The sequence below is a fragment of the Aspergillus terreus genome, genomic scaffold (assembly GCF_000149615.1).
Source record: "Aspergillus terreus NIH2624 scaffold_7 genomic scaffold, whole genome shotgun sequence".
In the NCBI taxonomy this organism is placed as follows: Eukaryota; Fungi; Ascomycota; class Eurotiomycetes; order Eurotiales; family Aspergillaceae; genus Aspergillus; species Aspergillus terreus.
This window is the reverse complement of record NT_165930.1, coordinates 357,864-370,985: the sequence shown is the minus strand read 5'-3', so window position 1 is coordinate 370,985 and position 13,122 is coordinate 357,864. Positions and strand designations below refer to the sequence as shown.

The following is a 13,122-nucleotide window of genomic DNA, read 5'->3' as shown; positions in this document are numbered from 1 at the left end:
GGTCGTCTAGACGCACGTGACACACCGGTTCGCGTTCCTCCGCAGCTATACCAAAAGTGGATCTCCCCGCGTGGAGGAGAAGCGGAGAAGGATCTCCAGCCAGTCCGCCCACTCTGGCTGTCCCCGACCCAGTCCACCATGGGTATCTTCGGAAAACTGCGGATCTCGAGGTCCTCGGGCCACTCGGTGCCCCGGCGTAAAGGACCGTTGTCCGCAACCCGATATACCTGCCTACATCTCACCCCTCATTCTCCTTTCTTCTCCCCCTGTTCGATTCGGTCTACATTCTTGCGGTTTCTTTCCAACTGACTGGCTGTGTTGTCACCCTTCCACACACTCCATCGCAAAAATGAGCTTGTCGTCTGCCCTGTCCCTTCCTCTACGGAGGGCGCCTGTCGCCCGGACACTGCCTTGTGCGGGACGTCTCTCAGGGTATACACTGCGAACATTCTCGACTTCCGTACGGCGTGATGCGACATGGGGCTTTATCGGGTTGGGCCAAATGGGTACGTGATATATGGATCTCTTACCACCTATTATTCTGGGTCTGTGGTATGCGCTTGCGAGACAAGACAACAGCGGAATGAGACAAACCATGTTCTCACATGCGCACATCTGCACTCTGGATATGGCTCATCTGACACTTCATCCTACAGGATACAACATGGCTAAGAACCTCCGCGCCAAGATTCCCCAATCCGATACACTGATCATCCGCGATGTGAACGAAGCTGCCTCCAAGAGATTCGTCGAGGAGACTCAAACAATTGCGCAAGAGAATGGGCTCGCGCCTGATGCCATGAAGGTTCTTGTTGCCCAAAGTCCTAGAGAGCTGGCAGAGCAGTCGGTGAGTACAAAGGACACAAGACATTGGATCTAGTCTTTCCACTATTGGAGGTACCAGTGGACCCCGTTCTGATGGTATTTTTAGACTGTCGTGATAACTAGTCTCCCTGAGCCGGAACACGTCAAGGGTGTCTTTCATTGTATTCTACGGCCCGGGGAGCTCCCCGTCCTGGAACAAGAGCGATTGTTTATTGATACCTCCACAATCGACCCCGCATCCAGCAAGGAATTGGCCAATGCCATCCACACGACACGCCAGGGGCGATTTGTGGATGCGCCCATGTCGGGTGGTGTTGTCGGCGCCCGCGCGGGTACGCTGTCGTTCATGTTTGGCGCGTCGTCACAGACCGGCGAGCTCATTGAGCGCGTAAGGTCGGTGTTGATGCTCATGGGAAAGAAGGCGTGGCACATGGGGCCTCCTGGTACTGGCGTGTCCGCAAAACTCGCCAACAACTACATCTTGGCGATTAACAACATCGCTACGGCGGAAGCCATGAATCTCGGAATGCGATGGGGGCTAGATCCCAAGACCTTTGCGGATATGGTCAACACTTCGACCGGCCGTTGTTGGCCGATGGAGGTCAACAACCCGGTCCCCGGAGTGGTGGCGACGGCACCGGCTTCCCGGGGATACGAAGGCGGGTTTGGGGTCAGCTTGATGAACAAGGATCTGCGCCTTGCGCTTACTGCGGCCAAGGAGTCTGGTACTCCGCTTGCGCTGGGCGACCAGGCCCGTGGCGTGTACAATTCCGTGGAGGAGGAGCACCGAGGCAAAGACTTTTCGGTGGTATACAAATGGCTTCAGGATCGGTCCCAGCAGTAAGGGGAGGGAATGGTAACTTCTTTCGGCGTCTCGGCTTCTTTGATATCTTTTCTTATAACTGAGGGTCGCCGCATCTGTGGTGGATTCCCCTGCTCGGAAGTACTGTATCTCTTGCGTTCCGTTGTCGACTCTGCTTCTCGTGACATACCAGGATCATAGATTTGGGTTTGGCGAAAAGTGAGACTGTCGATGGATACCCCCTTCGCATTTATGGATGTCCGAGGAGACGCATTCAAGGTGCGATTGGCTTTCTATTTTTGCTATGCTGCATAGTGTCTCCTACTTCTAAAGGATACATCACTACTATAGGACATTGAAGAAATTGATACTCTAGACACAAGGAGGGAGTTGCAACTTTTGTGGCCATTAATGCCTACGGACATGTGCATGAACATGCCCCATGTGAATGTGCTTTGTTTGCTGAACAGGAGGTATCTGGAACGTCTATGAGGTTCCGGAACGGTGTAGATGGGTGATGGTCTGCACTTCACAGCTGGCAATCACTATCGCTCCTTTCGCAACAGCCCTGCATTGAATAGCAAAGGCTGTGCTTTCCGCTACTGCAATCTCTCAGCACAGTGTGGCTTCTGTGTTAATACTCTCTCGCCGCCCCCAACAGTGATGTTGACAATGCAAGACCGCCGTGGTTCTTTCTCTTCTCGGCGTTGAATCGCTTCACCCTTTCCTTCCTGTCTTTTCACTTTCCTTCTTTCCTTCTCTTCACGTCTCTCTCAGCGTGTTAATCTCTTCTCTTCCTCTTCTCCCTCTCTCCCTTCTCTTCTCTCCTCTCCTCTTCTCATCTACCTTCACCACCGTTCCATCATCCTGCTGCCCATCTGCCACCATCCACCATCGTTTCTCTATACTCGGGTCTCTAGGCAGCCCTTCGAGCCTTCGCCCATATTCTCTTATTCCTCATCGGAAAGACGCTCTTCATTACCCCTTCTTCGATCGTTTCTCATCCCTCTTCATTCCGTCACGCATCTGTCGTTGAGGTAAGTGGGAACATTTTCAGATTCCTTCGGTATGGACTGCTCCAAAGCTCATCATAAACTCCCATAGAACTACTACCATGCATCCACAGGCGGTTTCTGAACCCGTTCAGGCCCACGCGGGTCAGCCGGGACAGTTTCCTCATGATGCACGCGCCAGCATGGCACCACTCTTCAACGCTCTGAATCTTCAGAACCAGCGTGCTGGACGCAAGGTTGGCAACATAGACATCGCAGGAGCTCAACGCGCTCAGTTTCAGAGCCCTATGATGATCCCTCCTGTCTTTTTACCAATGTCTACCTTCCCACCCACTTCGGTTCCCGCTCCCGAGCAGGTAAACCAGATGCCATTCTTGCCGACCAGCATTTACCAGAACCCGGCCCTCTGTACGGCTCCGCTGCCGGGCTACCCCATGCCGTACCTCTTGAACAACAACGAGGAGCAAAAGCATGTTGGTCACCAGGGTCATGAGTCTGGTAATCAGACCGAGTTTTTCAATCCCGGTCTTCCGAACTATTTGAATACCCTCGCCCAGCTTGGACCGGCCTTGCCTTTCCAGATGATGAAGACACCCACCGGCTACATGCTCCAGGACCTCGAGAGTATTACCCAGCAGGAACCGCCGATCCCACGCGCTGTCCCGGCCATGTGGACCAACCCATCTGAAGTAACTCTGGCGAAGTGCCTGGAGAACCGCGAGGGTATTACCAATGTCTACATCAAAGGGTTCCTTCCGGAAACCACCGATGAGATGCTGCATTCTTATGCATCCCGCTTTGGGAAGATTGATCGCTGCAAGGCCATTGTTGATCTTGACACTGGCCTTTGCAAAGGGTAAGTTTCCAGTGGACCTGTTCGAGTGTGTACCCGCGCTCACCTGATACGCAGTTTTGGCTTCGTTCAGTACTTCAATTTTGAAGCGTGTGAGAATTGTATCCGCGCCTTTTTCTACTTGGGCTATCAAGCTAGCTTTGCTCAGGCATGGGATCATCTATCCCCTCTGTACTTGCCATTACTGACGTGCCCTAGAAATCACGCAACTCTCGCCTCAAGGACCTCGAAGACAAAACTTCGACAAACATCTATTGCACTAACCTTCCCATTGATTGGACCGAGGCTGTGAGTATCTCCGTATCGACGGCTACAGGAAAGATATTGACCGCATCTACGCGCAGGACCTTCGCCGCCATTTTGAGCCTTACCGCGTCGTCTCCGAGAAGATCAGTCGTGACGAAAAGACCGGCGTGAGCAAGGAAGTTGGCTTTGCTCGGTAAGTCAACTTACCGACCATGCTGATGATATACCCTGACCTATTTCCGATAGATTCGAAACGCGCGAGATCGCTGAGAAGGTGCTGGCTGAGTTCCACAATGTCGTCGGCAAAGATGGAGTGAAGTTGCTTCTCCGCTTTGCAGATACAAAGGCTCAGAAGATGCTTAAACAGCAAAGCAACGAGCGCCGTGCCTATCGCGCTGGCGAGTACAATTACTCGGTTGAGGTCGTCCAAGGTTCCTCGCCCTCACCGTCTTTGAGCCGGCTCCAGCAGACCGCGTCGCACCTGAGCCCTAACTCCCAAAATAGCTATGTGTCTCCTGTTGCAGTCGGACCTACTTGGACTCCTGCCACTTCCATCTCTCCTCCGTGCGTGTCTGCTCCACGTTTTGTCTATCACGAAATTATTGACTGTGGATACAGGTATCAAACCTTGGTGAAGAATCAATTTGGCAGTATGCGCTTCAACTCATGGACCGCTAAGAACAGCCCCGGCACCTTGGACAACACCCCTCTGTGCCGTGGACGATCCTCTTCTCACCGCAATGGCTGGACTGACAACATCGCCGGCACCAACTCTAAGCTGGTCATTCCGGGCATCCCTTCTGGAGAACGTCGCCCGGGCCCTACCACCAGCCCTCGGAAGGAGAACCTCAAGGCGGAGTCACTCTCTCCGGTTTCTTCGCGCAAGGAGATTTTTATGCACTCTCCACGCTCTGCCATGTGAGCAGCCTTCGGCTAGGTGACCTTTCTCGGATATCCGTATGTCTCCAATTCTTCCACCATTATACGTGCATGCATGTGAAACGGCCAATGACCGGGTTCTTTACCTCTATCTTCTTCTTTGCCGTTGCTATTTTCTCTTTTTGTCCAGTGTATTGAGCTTTTGAAGTGTTTGTGGGTGTATTTCTTCTCCATTTCTTGATGACAGACGACTTCTATCGTCGACAGAGTGGTTTACATGTATGGCCAATATTTGTCAGAGCTTGATCACAGGATGCAAAACGCCAAAAAGAAAAAAAGTTGAAAAGGAAAGCGATATGAAAAAAAAGAGGAGGGATAACGACAGGAGTTCCACAATGGTTGCTATTTTCTGTATCTGTCTAACAGCACATGGTCTTCCTCCGCTAGGTATGCACCGGTCTAATAAGAATAAGACATTTCGTTACACAGATGATGGCCGTATGTGTTCAGGGAGAGCAAATGGTGTTGAAGTGAAAGCAAAACCAAATCTATAGATGATCAACATCGGGGAATCGACCAGAGCCGGAAAAAGCGGAGAGAAAGCGAGCAAATGTATCCATTATCGGAGTAAGAATGTGATGTTGGGATATGACTGAGTGCCGTTTCATGGAGCGGGGATCGTTCAATTGCGCCCGAGGCGTTCCTCGAGATCTTCTGTTAGCTCGTACGCCGGACGATACTGGTTCGGGGCATCGTCCTCGTCGGGGCGACTGGCAGATCCAGGCTCAACACGCAGTTTTGGGTTGGGATGAGTATCGGTTTGACCACCGAGACTGGTGTACCCCTGATCGTAGAGGGGGCAATAGCGCAGCCCCAGATGGCGGATAAAAGCCCAGATCTCGGCGTAATGCCAGTCGATGACGGGATGAATGCGGACGAAATCGGGCCAGCCGCGGTCGGTGCGATCGAAATGGGTCAACTTGGCGCCGTGAGGATCGGTACGGCGGGTGCCGACAAAGATGGCCTTGACGCGGGGGTTCAAGGCGAGGTAGTTCTCAAAGCTGGAGCGGAGGGTAGAGCGCGGGGGATCGGTGGTATACTTGATGATGTCGAGGTGATAGGCACGGGCCGACCAGCGGACGAAGTCCTCGACGGCGGGGAACGGGTCGGGCGGGAGGGCGTAGATAGCCGGGATGGAGGCGAGGCCACCGCCGGCGTCGCCGTGTTCAGCGGGGGGCGGGTGCGGGTGCAGACTGGCGAGGAAGAGCACCAGGAGGACGAGGCAGTCTTTGCCGCCGTTGTAGGACAGGGAGAGCTCGTCGAGGCGGTAGCGCGATAGGGCGGATGCGACGACGTCGAGCGAGATGCGGGTTTGGCGTTGCACGGCGGCGAGGAGGGAGTCCGGGGGATGGGATTCGCGGAGGAACGAGTGGATTTGCGAGTGGCATTGGGCGATGACGCTGGAGAGGGTGGTAGATGAGGCGGGAGAGGTGTCGGAGTTGTCTATCGTTGTTGGTGGGGAGGGTTGTGTGGTGAATATCGACGGACAGGATGCCATGATCTTTGCGGAGCCATTGGGCTGATCGGGGAGGGCCGTCGTGGGTTCCGGAGGCGAGACCGAGTCGGTCATGGCTGTCGGTCCAATGCGGGAGATTGGATATGGGGGAGAGTAGGTGAAGAGTGAGGATTGATGTATAGGAAGTATGAGATGATGACAGGAAGCGGAGAAGAGCGAGAGAATCTTCTGGTCGTCCCGAGGGAGATTACTCTAATGGTCGCCCCGCGCCCCGCATCGCCGTCTGTTGACCGCTTTCTTATCGGCGTATGGGCGCCGGGGAATTTAGGGTCTTGAAGTATTCCATGAGAGTGAGCACAGGTAGTAAGGGTAGTCTATGGAATAGGTGTGCATTGCAGTACTAGTAGAATCTGCAATAGTAGTAGGATCATATGAAATCGTCGTGACCGAATATATAAATATAATCACCCCAATACCTTCATCTTCTTTTTCTTCTTGTCGCCGCCCTTCTTCTGTCCCTTCTGCCAGTCTCGCCAGCTGCCAATCCGCTCCTCGCGAGTATCCTCCCATGCCTTTTCCTGATCTCGTTTTCGCTTCCGTGCTTCAATCTCCTCTTCTTCCTTGCGTCGTTCCCGTCCCTCCTCCTGTAGTCGCGCCTTGGCTTGTCTCCGTCGTCGCGCCTCTTCCTCCAACAGCACCTGGACCGTCTTCTGGCGCCATTCTTTCTTGAACTCCTCTGTCTTGAGCTCGGGCGAGTCGAGTGTGTACTTGTGTTCGCGGATCAGAAGCCGGCGCGCGTCTGCAATGCATTCGTCCAGATACGTCCGCGCCTTCTCGTCGAGTAGAGATGCATGTGCTTTCTTCAGGCGGTCAAAGGCGTCCGGTGCGGCCGGGTTCTTCGTTTTATCCGGATGAATCAGGAGGGACTTCTTGCGATATTGCATTTTGATGTCTTTTTCCGTGACACCTGGTTGGAGATCCAGCACGGCATACCTGGTCACGCGACATGTGGTTAGCCACCGCTGCGTGTCGAATGTCTTTGCCCAATGTAGGAAGCCATGAGGAGAGGGTTAAACTCACGCGTCTAGCGAAAATGCCTTGCGAATGCGATCAATCTCTGCGTCCTGCGGTATCGGTCAGTTCCCTCCATTCAAGCTTGCCATACGAGCGATAATGCGAACCTTGCTAAAGTCCGATGCCTCTCTTTCGAGCGCATCAAGGGCGTCCTGTTCATCTGAAGACATTTTGCTAATTGTTTCTGATCGATCAGGATATAGCACCGAGAACACGAGGGATCCAGTGAAGAGAACGAAGACACTGCCTACGTGACGATAAGCCGTTATCACCGCTGACTCAGCATCACCCCGACCGGCAGAAAAAAGTTGGCTCTGACCGCCCGCGATCTCTGGGCGGAAAAAATAATGAGAGATCAGTAAATCCGACGATTGATTGTTCTGCAACGACTCGACTCGACGCCGCGTTTTGCTAAATCCCGAGGGTTCGGTTCATGATGGCTCCGGCAAACGCCCCGCGCAACGGGAAATATGCAAAATCTTCACAGCGAACCTTGAAGCGCAAGCGCGTGCAAGAAGACCTATCTTCCCTCGTCCAGCGAGTGGAAGATCTCGATCTTAAAGAGTCCTTTAAAGCCTTCACCGACCTCCCTCTCTCCGAACCGACGCTCTCCGGTCTATCCGCATCGCATTACAAGACCCTCACTGATATTCAGTCTCGCGCGGTGAGCCATGCGTTGAAGGGCCGCGATATTCTTGGAGCTGCAAAGACCGGTAGCGGCAAGACGCTGGCCTTCCTCATCCCCGTTCTGGAAAACCTGTACCGCAAGCAGTGGGCCGAACACGATGGACTGGGTGCTCTGATTCTGTCTCCGACTCGCGAACTCGCCATTCAGATCTTCGAGGTTCTGCGCAAAGTCGGCCGCTACCATCACTTTTCGGCCGGCTTGGTCATTGGTGGAAAGAGTCTCAAGGAGGAACAGGAGAGATTGGGGAAGATGAACATCTTGGTCTGTACGCCGGGTCGTATGCTGCAGCATCTGGATCAGACCGCCTTGTTTGATACGTACAACCTGCAGATGCTGGTTCTGGACGAGGCGGATCGCATCATGGACATGGGCTTTCAGAAGACGGTAGACGCGATCATCGGTCACCTCCCCAAGGAGCGCCAGACCATGCTTTTCAGCGCAACACAGACGAAGAAAGTGTCGGATTTGGGCTAGACTGAGCCTGCAGGACCCCGAGTACGTCGCGGTCCATGAGGCGGCGGCATCCGCCACTCCGTCGACCCTTCAGCAACACTACGTCGTCACGCCGTTACCGCAGAAGCTCGATATTCTGTGGAGTTTCATCCGGAGTAACTTGAAATCGAAGACGATCGTCTTTCTGTCCTCAGGCAAGCAGGTGCGATTTGTCTACGAAGCCTTCCGTCACCTTCAACCCGGTATTCCGTTGATGCATCTGCACGGTCGCCAGAAGCAGGGAGGCCGGCTTGATATAACGACCAAATACTCTCAGGCCAAGCATGCCGTTCTGTTCTCCACTGACGTCGCCGCGCGTGGTCTCGATTTCCCGGCTGTCGACTGGGTCATTCAGCTGGACTGCCCTGAAGATGCCGATACGTATATCCACCGAGTCGGACGTACGGCACGGTATGAACGAGATGGTCGCGCAGTACTTTTTCTGGACCCCAGCGAGGAGCAGGGCATGCTCAAACGCCTCGAACAGAAGAAGGTCCCAGTCGAAAAGATCAACGTTAAGGCCAACAAGCAGCAGAGCATCAAGAACCAACTACAAAACATGTGTTTCAAGGACCCCGAACTCAAGTATCTCGGCCAGAAGGCCTTCATCTCCTACGTGAAATCGGTCTACGTGCAGAAGGACAAGGAAATTTTCAAACTGAAGGATCTGGACCTGGAAGAATTCGCCTCCAGTCTGGGTCTCCCTGGTGCCCCTCGAATCAAGTTTATCAAAGGTGACGATACCAAGGAACGCAAGAATGCGCCGCGCGCCGTGGCACACCTGTCCAGTGACGACGATGAGTCGGACGCCGAGGACGACGAAAAGAAGTCCAAGAAGAAGGATGCGCCGCAAGTGCGCACGAAATATGACCGCATGTTCGAACGTCGGAACCAGGACGTTCTGGCAGGTCACTACACGAAACTTATCAACGACGATGGCACATTGGCTGACCCCAAGGCCACCGATGAGGCTGATGAAGATAACGACTTCCTGTCTGTTAAGCGCCGCTTCGATGCTGGCGATAAACAGCTGGAGGTTGGCGGCAGCTCAGACGAGTCTGGTTCGGATTCCGAGGCGGAGACTGGAAAGAAGGACGTCAAGGTGGTGAACATTGACGGCAAAGAACCTCTGGTGATCGACTCCAAACGCCGCGAGAAGCTTCTCAAGTCCAAGAAGAAGCTGCTTAAGTTCAAGGGCAAGGGAACCAAGCTCATCTACGACGACGAAGGCAACGCGCACGAGATCTACGAGATGGAGGACGAGGAGCAGTTCCGCGCCAAGGGCGATGCCAAGGAGCAGCAGGCGCGGTTCCTGGCGGCGGAGGCGGAGCGGACGCGCTTGGCCGACGTGGAGGACAAGGAGCTTGTCAAGCAGAAGCGGCGCGAGAAGAAGGAGAAGCGCAAAGCCCGCGAACGCGAGCTCCTGGCGCAGGAGGAGCAGGAGGAAATGCTGGTCCAACTTCCTCCGCCAGAGGACGACGACCAAGGTCGGTTCTCCCCCTCGGAGGACGAGGCTCCTCGCCCCAGCAAGAAGCAACGCGTGCAGTTTGCCGAACCCGCGGAAAGCGAAGAAGAGCGGCGTCCCAAGAAGCCGAAGAAGTCGACGGCCGAGCCCAAGGAGATCCAGACTCTGGAGGATCTGGAGTCTTTGGCTACGGGCTTGCTTGGTTGATGGAGTTGCTTTCTTGCGTTGTATTTATGAATAGATATATCCTTGTGTTGTCTTGGATTTCTAGCGGAGTTCAAAAGCATGTAATTATCGGACACCATCTAGGAGTTCTTTTTACCAATTCATGACTCGTCAAAGCGAAGCTCTGGTCCACAGTGGAGATTTTCCTTTGAGATAGACGATTCCTCGGCATGGATTTAGGGTTGTCGGCAGAAGGAACAAGGCTAAACCTACTGTAGCTTAACTAATCTTCATCTCCAGAGTTCCGCTCTACAGGCCGCTTTTACTGTACGTAATTTTTTTCAATCACGCCATCGACCCTAAGTCTTTCTCGATACGACGCAAGAAATCCTCCTGCAACCTCAGAAAAAGAACGATCTGGCAGAAATGGAACCCGTCATCCATCTTCCCCCCAAACATGTTCTCTATTCTTCGCTCCTGAACCCGAGTCGCATACCCCTTGGTCCTCCTCCAGCGGCAGACTTCCTATTCCGGAAGTGATTCTAGCCCGACAGTCCTACAACCACCAGACTGACTGCGCTAAGACCGCGCGGGGTTGTGTAGCATTTCACAACGTCCTTCAGCTCATCGGGCCCGATCAGGCGGCTCGAACCCTGGACGCAGAAACGCGTCCCGAACATGGCCTTCGATATGGAGAAACACCAGACGACAACGGCCAAAGAGCCAGTGGGGGATGTAGAAAACCCCGGATCCCTGGCCAGCACAACTCTCGACCGCAATGCGCCGCACATTAACGCCGACCGGCTCGCGCGCAAGCTATCGCCGCGTCAGGTGCAGATGATCGCCATCGGCGGCACCATTGGCACAGGCCTGTTCCTGGGAACGGGGAAAGCGCTCGCGACAGGCGGCCCGGCGTCCATGCTCATCGCGTATGCGATTTGTGGCGCGATCGTCTTTGTGACCATGCTGTGTCTGGGGGAGATGGCGGCGTTCATCCCTGTTGCGGGGTCGTTCTGCACGTTTGCTGGGTGGGTGGTACCGCTACGTTCTTATCCTCGTCCTGGGTGACGGGGTATGGTTACATTGGAAGTGAAGTCTGACGAGTGTTTTCTTTGGTTTAGGCGGTTCGTTGATGATGCGCTGGGGTTCGCCCTCACGTGGAACTACTGGTTTAATGATGCTGTGTCGACCGCGTCGGATATCATCGCGCTGCAGCTGTTACTGGAGTTTTGGACGGACAATTTCCCCGGCTGGGCGATTAGCTTGATCTTCCTTGCGGTTGTGATTGCGTTTAACGTTCTCTCTGTGAGGGTGTATGGAGAGGTAGGCGGTTCTTCCAGGCCTGGATGATGTTTGTTAACGAGGGTAGATCGAGTATTGGCTTAGTTTGCTGAAGGTTGTTACGATCATTGTATGCTGGATCATTCGTTGCTCCTCGGCGACTTGAATGCTAACATTGCTAGATATTCATCATCCTCGGCATCGCAGTCAACTGCGGCGGAAACACGGACCACAAGTACATCGGCGACAAGTACTTCTACGTCGGCGACGCGCCATTCGTCGGCGGCATTGGCGGATTCGCCTCGGTCTTCGTGACTGCCTCATTCGCATAGTATGTCCCAATCCATGCATCCATGCATGCACATGCAATCTCTAACACGCCCCCAGCGGCGGCACCGAGTCCATTGCCGTAACAGCCGGCGAAACCAAAGACCCGGCCAAAAACCTCCCCAAAGTGGTCCGCAACGTCTTCTGGCGCATCATCCTCTTCTACATCGTGTCGATCATCATTATCGGCCTCAACGTGCCCTACAACTACCCGGGCCTCTCCGAGGGCAACACCGCCACCAGCCCGTTTACCATCGTCTTCGTGCAGGCCGGCAGCGCCGTCGCCGGCAGCTTCGTCAACGCCGTGCTCATGACCAGCGTCATCTCCGCCGCCAACCACGCCCTCTTCGCCGGCTCCCGTCTGCTCTACACCCTCGCTGTCGACGGCTACGCCCCCCGCTTCTTCGGCCACCTCAATCGCTTCCAGGTGCCCTGGGTCGCCGTGCTCGCCACCTCCGTCATCAGCGGCCTGTGCTTTGGCGCCAGCTACATCGGCGCTGGCCAGTTGTGGTCGTGGTTGCAGAAGTAAACCCTCCCCCTGTCCTCTTCATCATACACTCCATACTAAACAGACGACAGCATCGTCGGCGTCTCCAACCAGCTCTCATGGGTCTGCATCGGTCTCGCGTCCCTGCGCTTCCGCGCCGCCATCCGCCGCCAGGGCCTGGAGCATCTCCTTCCGTTCAAGAACTGGACCTACCCCGTCGGGCCGGTCATCGCCGTCGGCCTGAACATCGTGCTCATCCTCGTCCAGGGATGGTCGTGTTTCAGCCCGACCTTCCAGCCCGTCGACTTCGTCTCGTACTACATCGAGATTGCCATTATGCTTGTGATGTTTGTGGGATGGAAACTCATCAAGCGCACAAAGTATGTCCGCTTAGACGAGATGGATCTCGAGACGGATCGGTATACGTTTATCCCGCAGGAGCGGGATGATGCTGCGGAGATGGATTTGGGACCGCAGGCGCAGGCGCAGAGTACGCAAAGGAAGATGTTCTCTGTGCCGTTGGGAGAGAAGGGCGGCCTGTGGACGGCGAGGTTGAAGAGGTTTGGGATGTGGTTGTTTTTTTAGAAGTTGTTATATATTGTTTGTTGGTTGAATATATATACCCTGCTGTTTGTTTATTATGACATTCGACATTATTAGAACATGTCACTGTTGATAAGGAATGTCTAGATTGTGGTTAGTGAATGGCGCCTGCCTAACATCGCCACAAGATCTGCACTACTTCGTACATTCTTCGTACGTCGCCTAACTGCAGACGATCATGACTTACGTATGTATCTCCACCCGTTCTATATTTATTTTCAACAAAAGCAACGCTGTCATCAAACATTTGTTCAACCTTGCACAAAAATACTCTTATATATACCGCTCTATGCTTTCATCTCCAGTCCTATCTGACAGGATATTACAAAAAGTGCAACAAAAGAAATACCGTACCCCTCATGCATGATGACAATATGCAAATAGTTGTAACGCCCGACCCTAAAAA

General features: G+C 53.9%; 5 protein-coding genes across 5 annotated transcripts; 4 read left to right on the top strand and 1 right to left on the bottom strand.

Annotated features, from left to right (window-relative positions):
- Positions 1-664: 664 nt before the first annotated feature.
- ATEG_05062 (uncharacterized protein) lies at positions 665-1,669 on the top strand (the record flags this gene model as incomplete). Its single annotated transcript, XM_001214240.1, has 2 exons — positions 665-847; positions 932-1,669. 2 exons carry the CDS (start codon positions 665-667, stop codon positions 1,667-1,669), a joined length of 921 nt encoding a protein of 306 aa, XP_001214240.1.
- A 1,072-nt stretch (positions 1,670-2,741) lies between these two features.
- Positions 2,742-4,661, top strand: ATEG_05061 (putative RNA binding protein MSSP-2; the record flags this gene model as incomplete). Its single annotated transcript, XM_001214239.1, has 5 exons — positions 2,742-3,496; positions 3,551-3,585; positions 3,779-3,932; positions 3,986-4,303; positions 4,358-4,661. The coding sequence occupies 5 exons, from the start codon at positions 2,742-2,744 to the stop codon at positions 4,659-4,661; spliced, it is 1,566 nt and encodes a 521-aa protein (XP_001214239.1).
- A 639-nt stretch (positions 4,662-5,300) lies between these two features.
- On the bottom strand, positions 5,301-7,078 carry ATEG_05060 (uncharacterized protein; the record flags this gene model as incomplete). Its single annotated transcript, XM_001214238.1, has 2 exons — positions 5,301-6,362; positions 6,611-7,078. 2 exons carry the CDS (start codon positions 7,076-7,078, stop codon positions 5,301-5,303), a joined length of 1,530 nt encoding a protein of 509 aa, XP_001214238.1.
- Positions 7,079-7,644: 566 nt separating this feature from the next.
- dbp4 (RNA-dependent ATPase HCA4) lies at positions 7,645-10,060 on the top strand (the record flags this gene model as incomplete). Its single annotated transcript, XM_001214237.1, has 2 exons — positions 7,645-8,157; positions 8,384-10,060. 2 exons carry the CDS (start codon positions 7,645-7,647, stop codon positions 10,058-10,060), a joined length of 2,190 nt encoding a protein of 729 aa, XP_001214237.1.
- Positions 10,061-10,696: 636 nt separating this feature from the next.
- Positions 10,697-12,698, top strand: ATEG_05058 (amino acid permease; the record flags this gene model as incomplete). The annotated part of the gene is made up of 5 exons (XM_001214236.1): positions 10,697-11,046; positions 11,140-11,341; positions 11,482-11,630; positions 11,687-12,151; positions 12,206-12,698. The coding sequence occupies 5 exons, from the start codon at positions 10,697-10,699 to the stop codon at positions 12,696-12,698; spliced, it is 1,659 nt and encodes a 552-aa protein (XP_001214236.1).
- Positions 12,699-13,122: the final 424 nt, after the last annotated feature.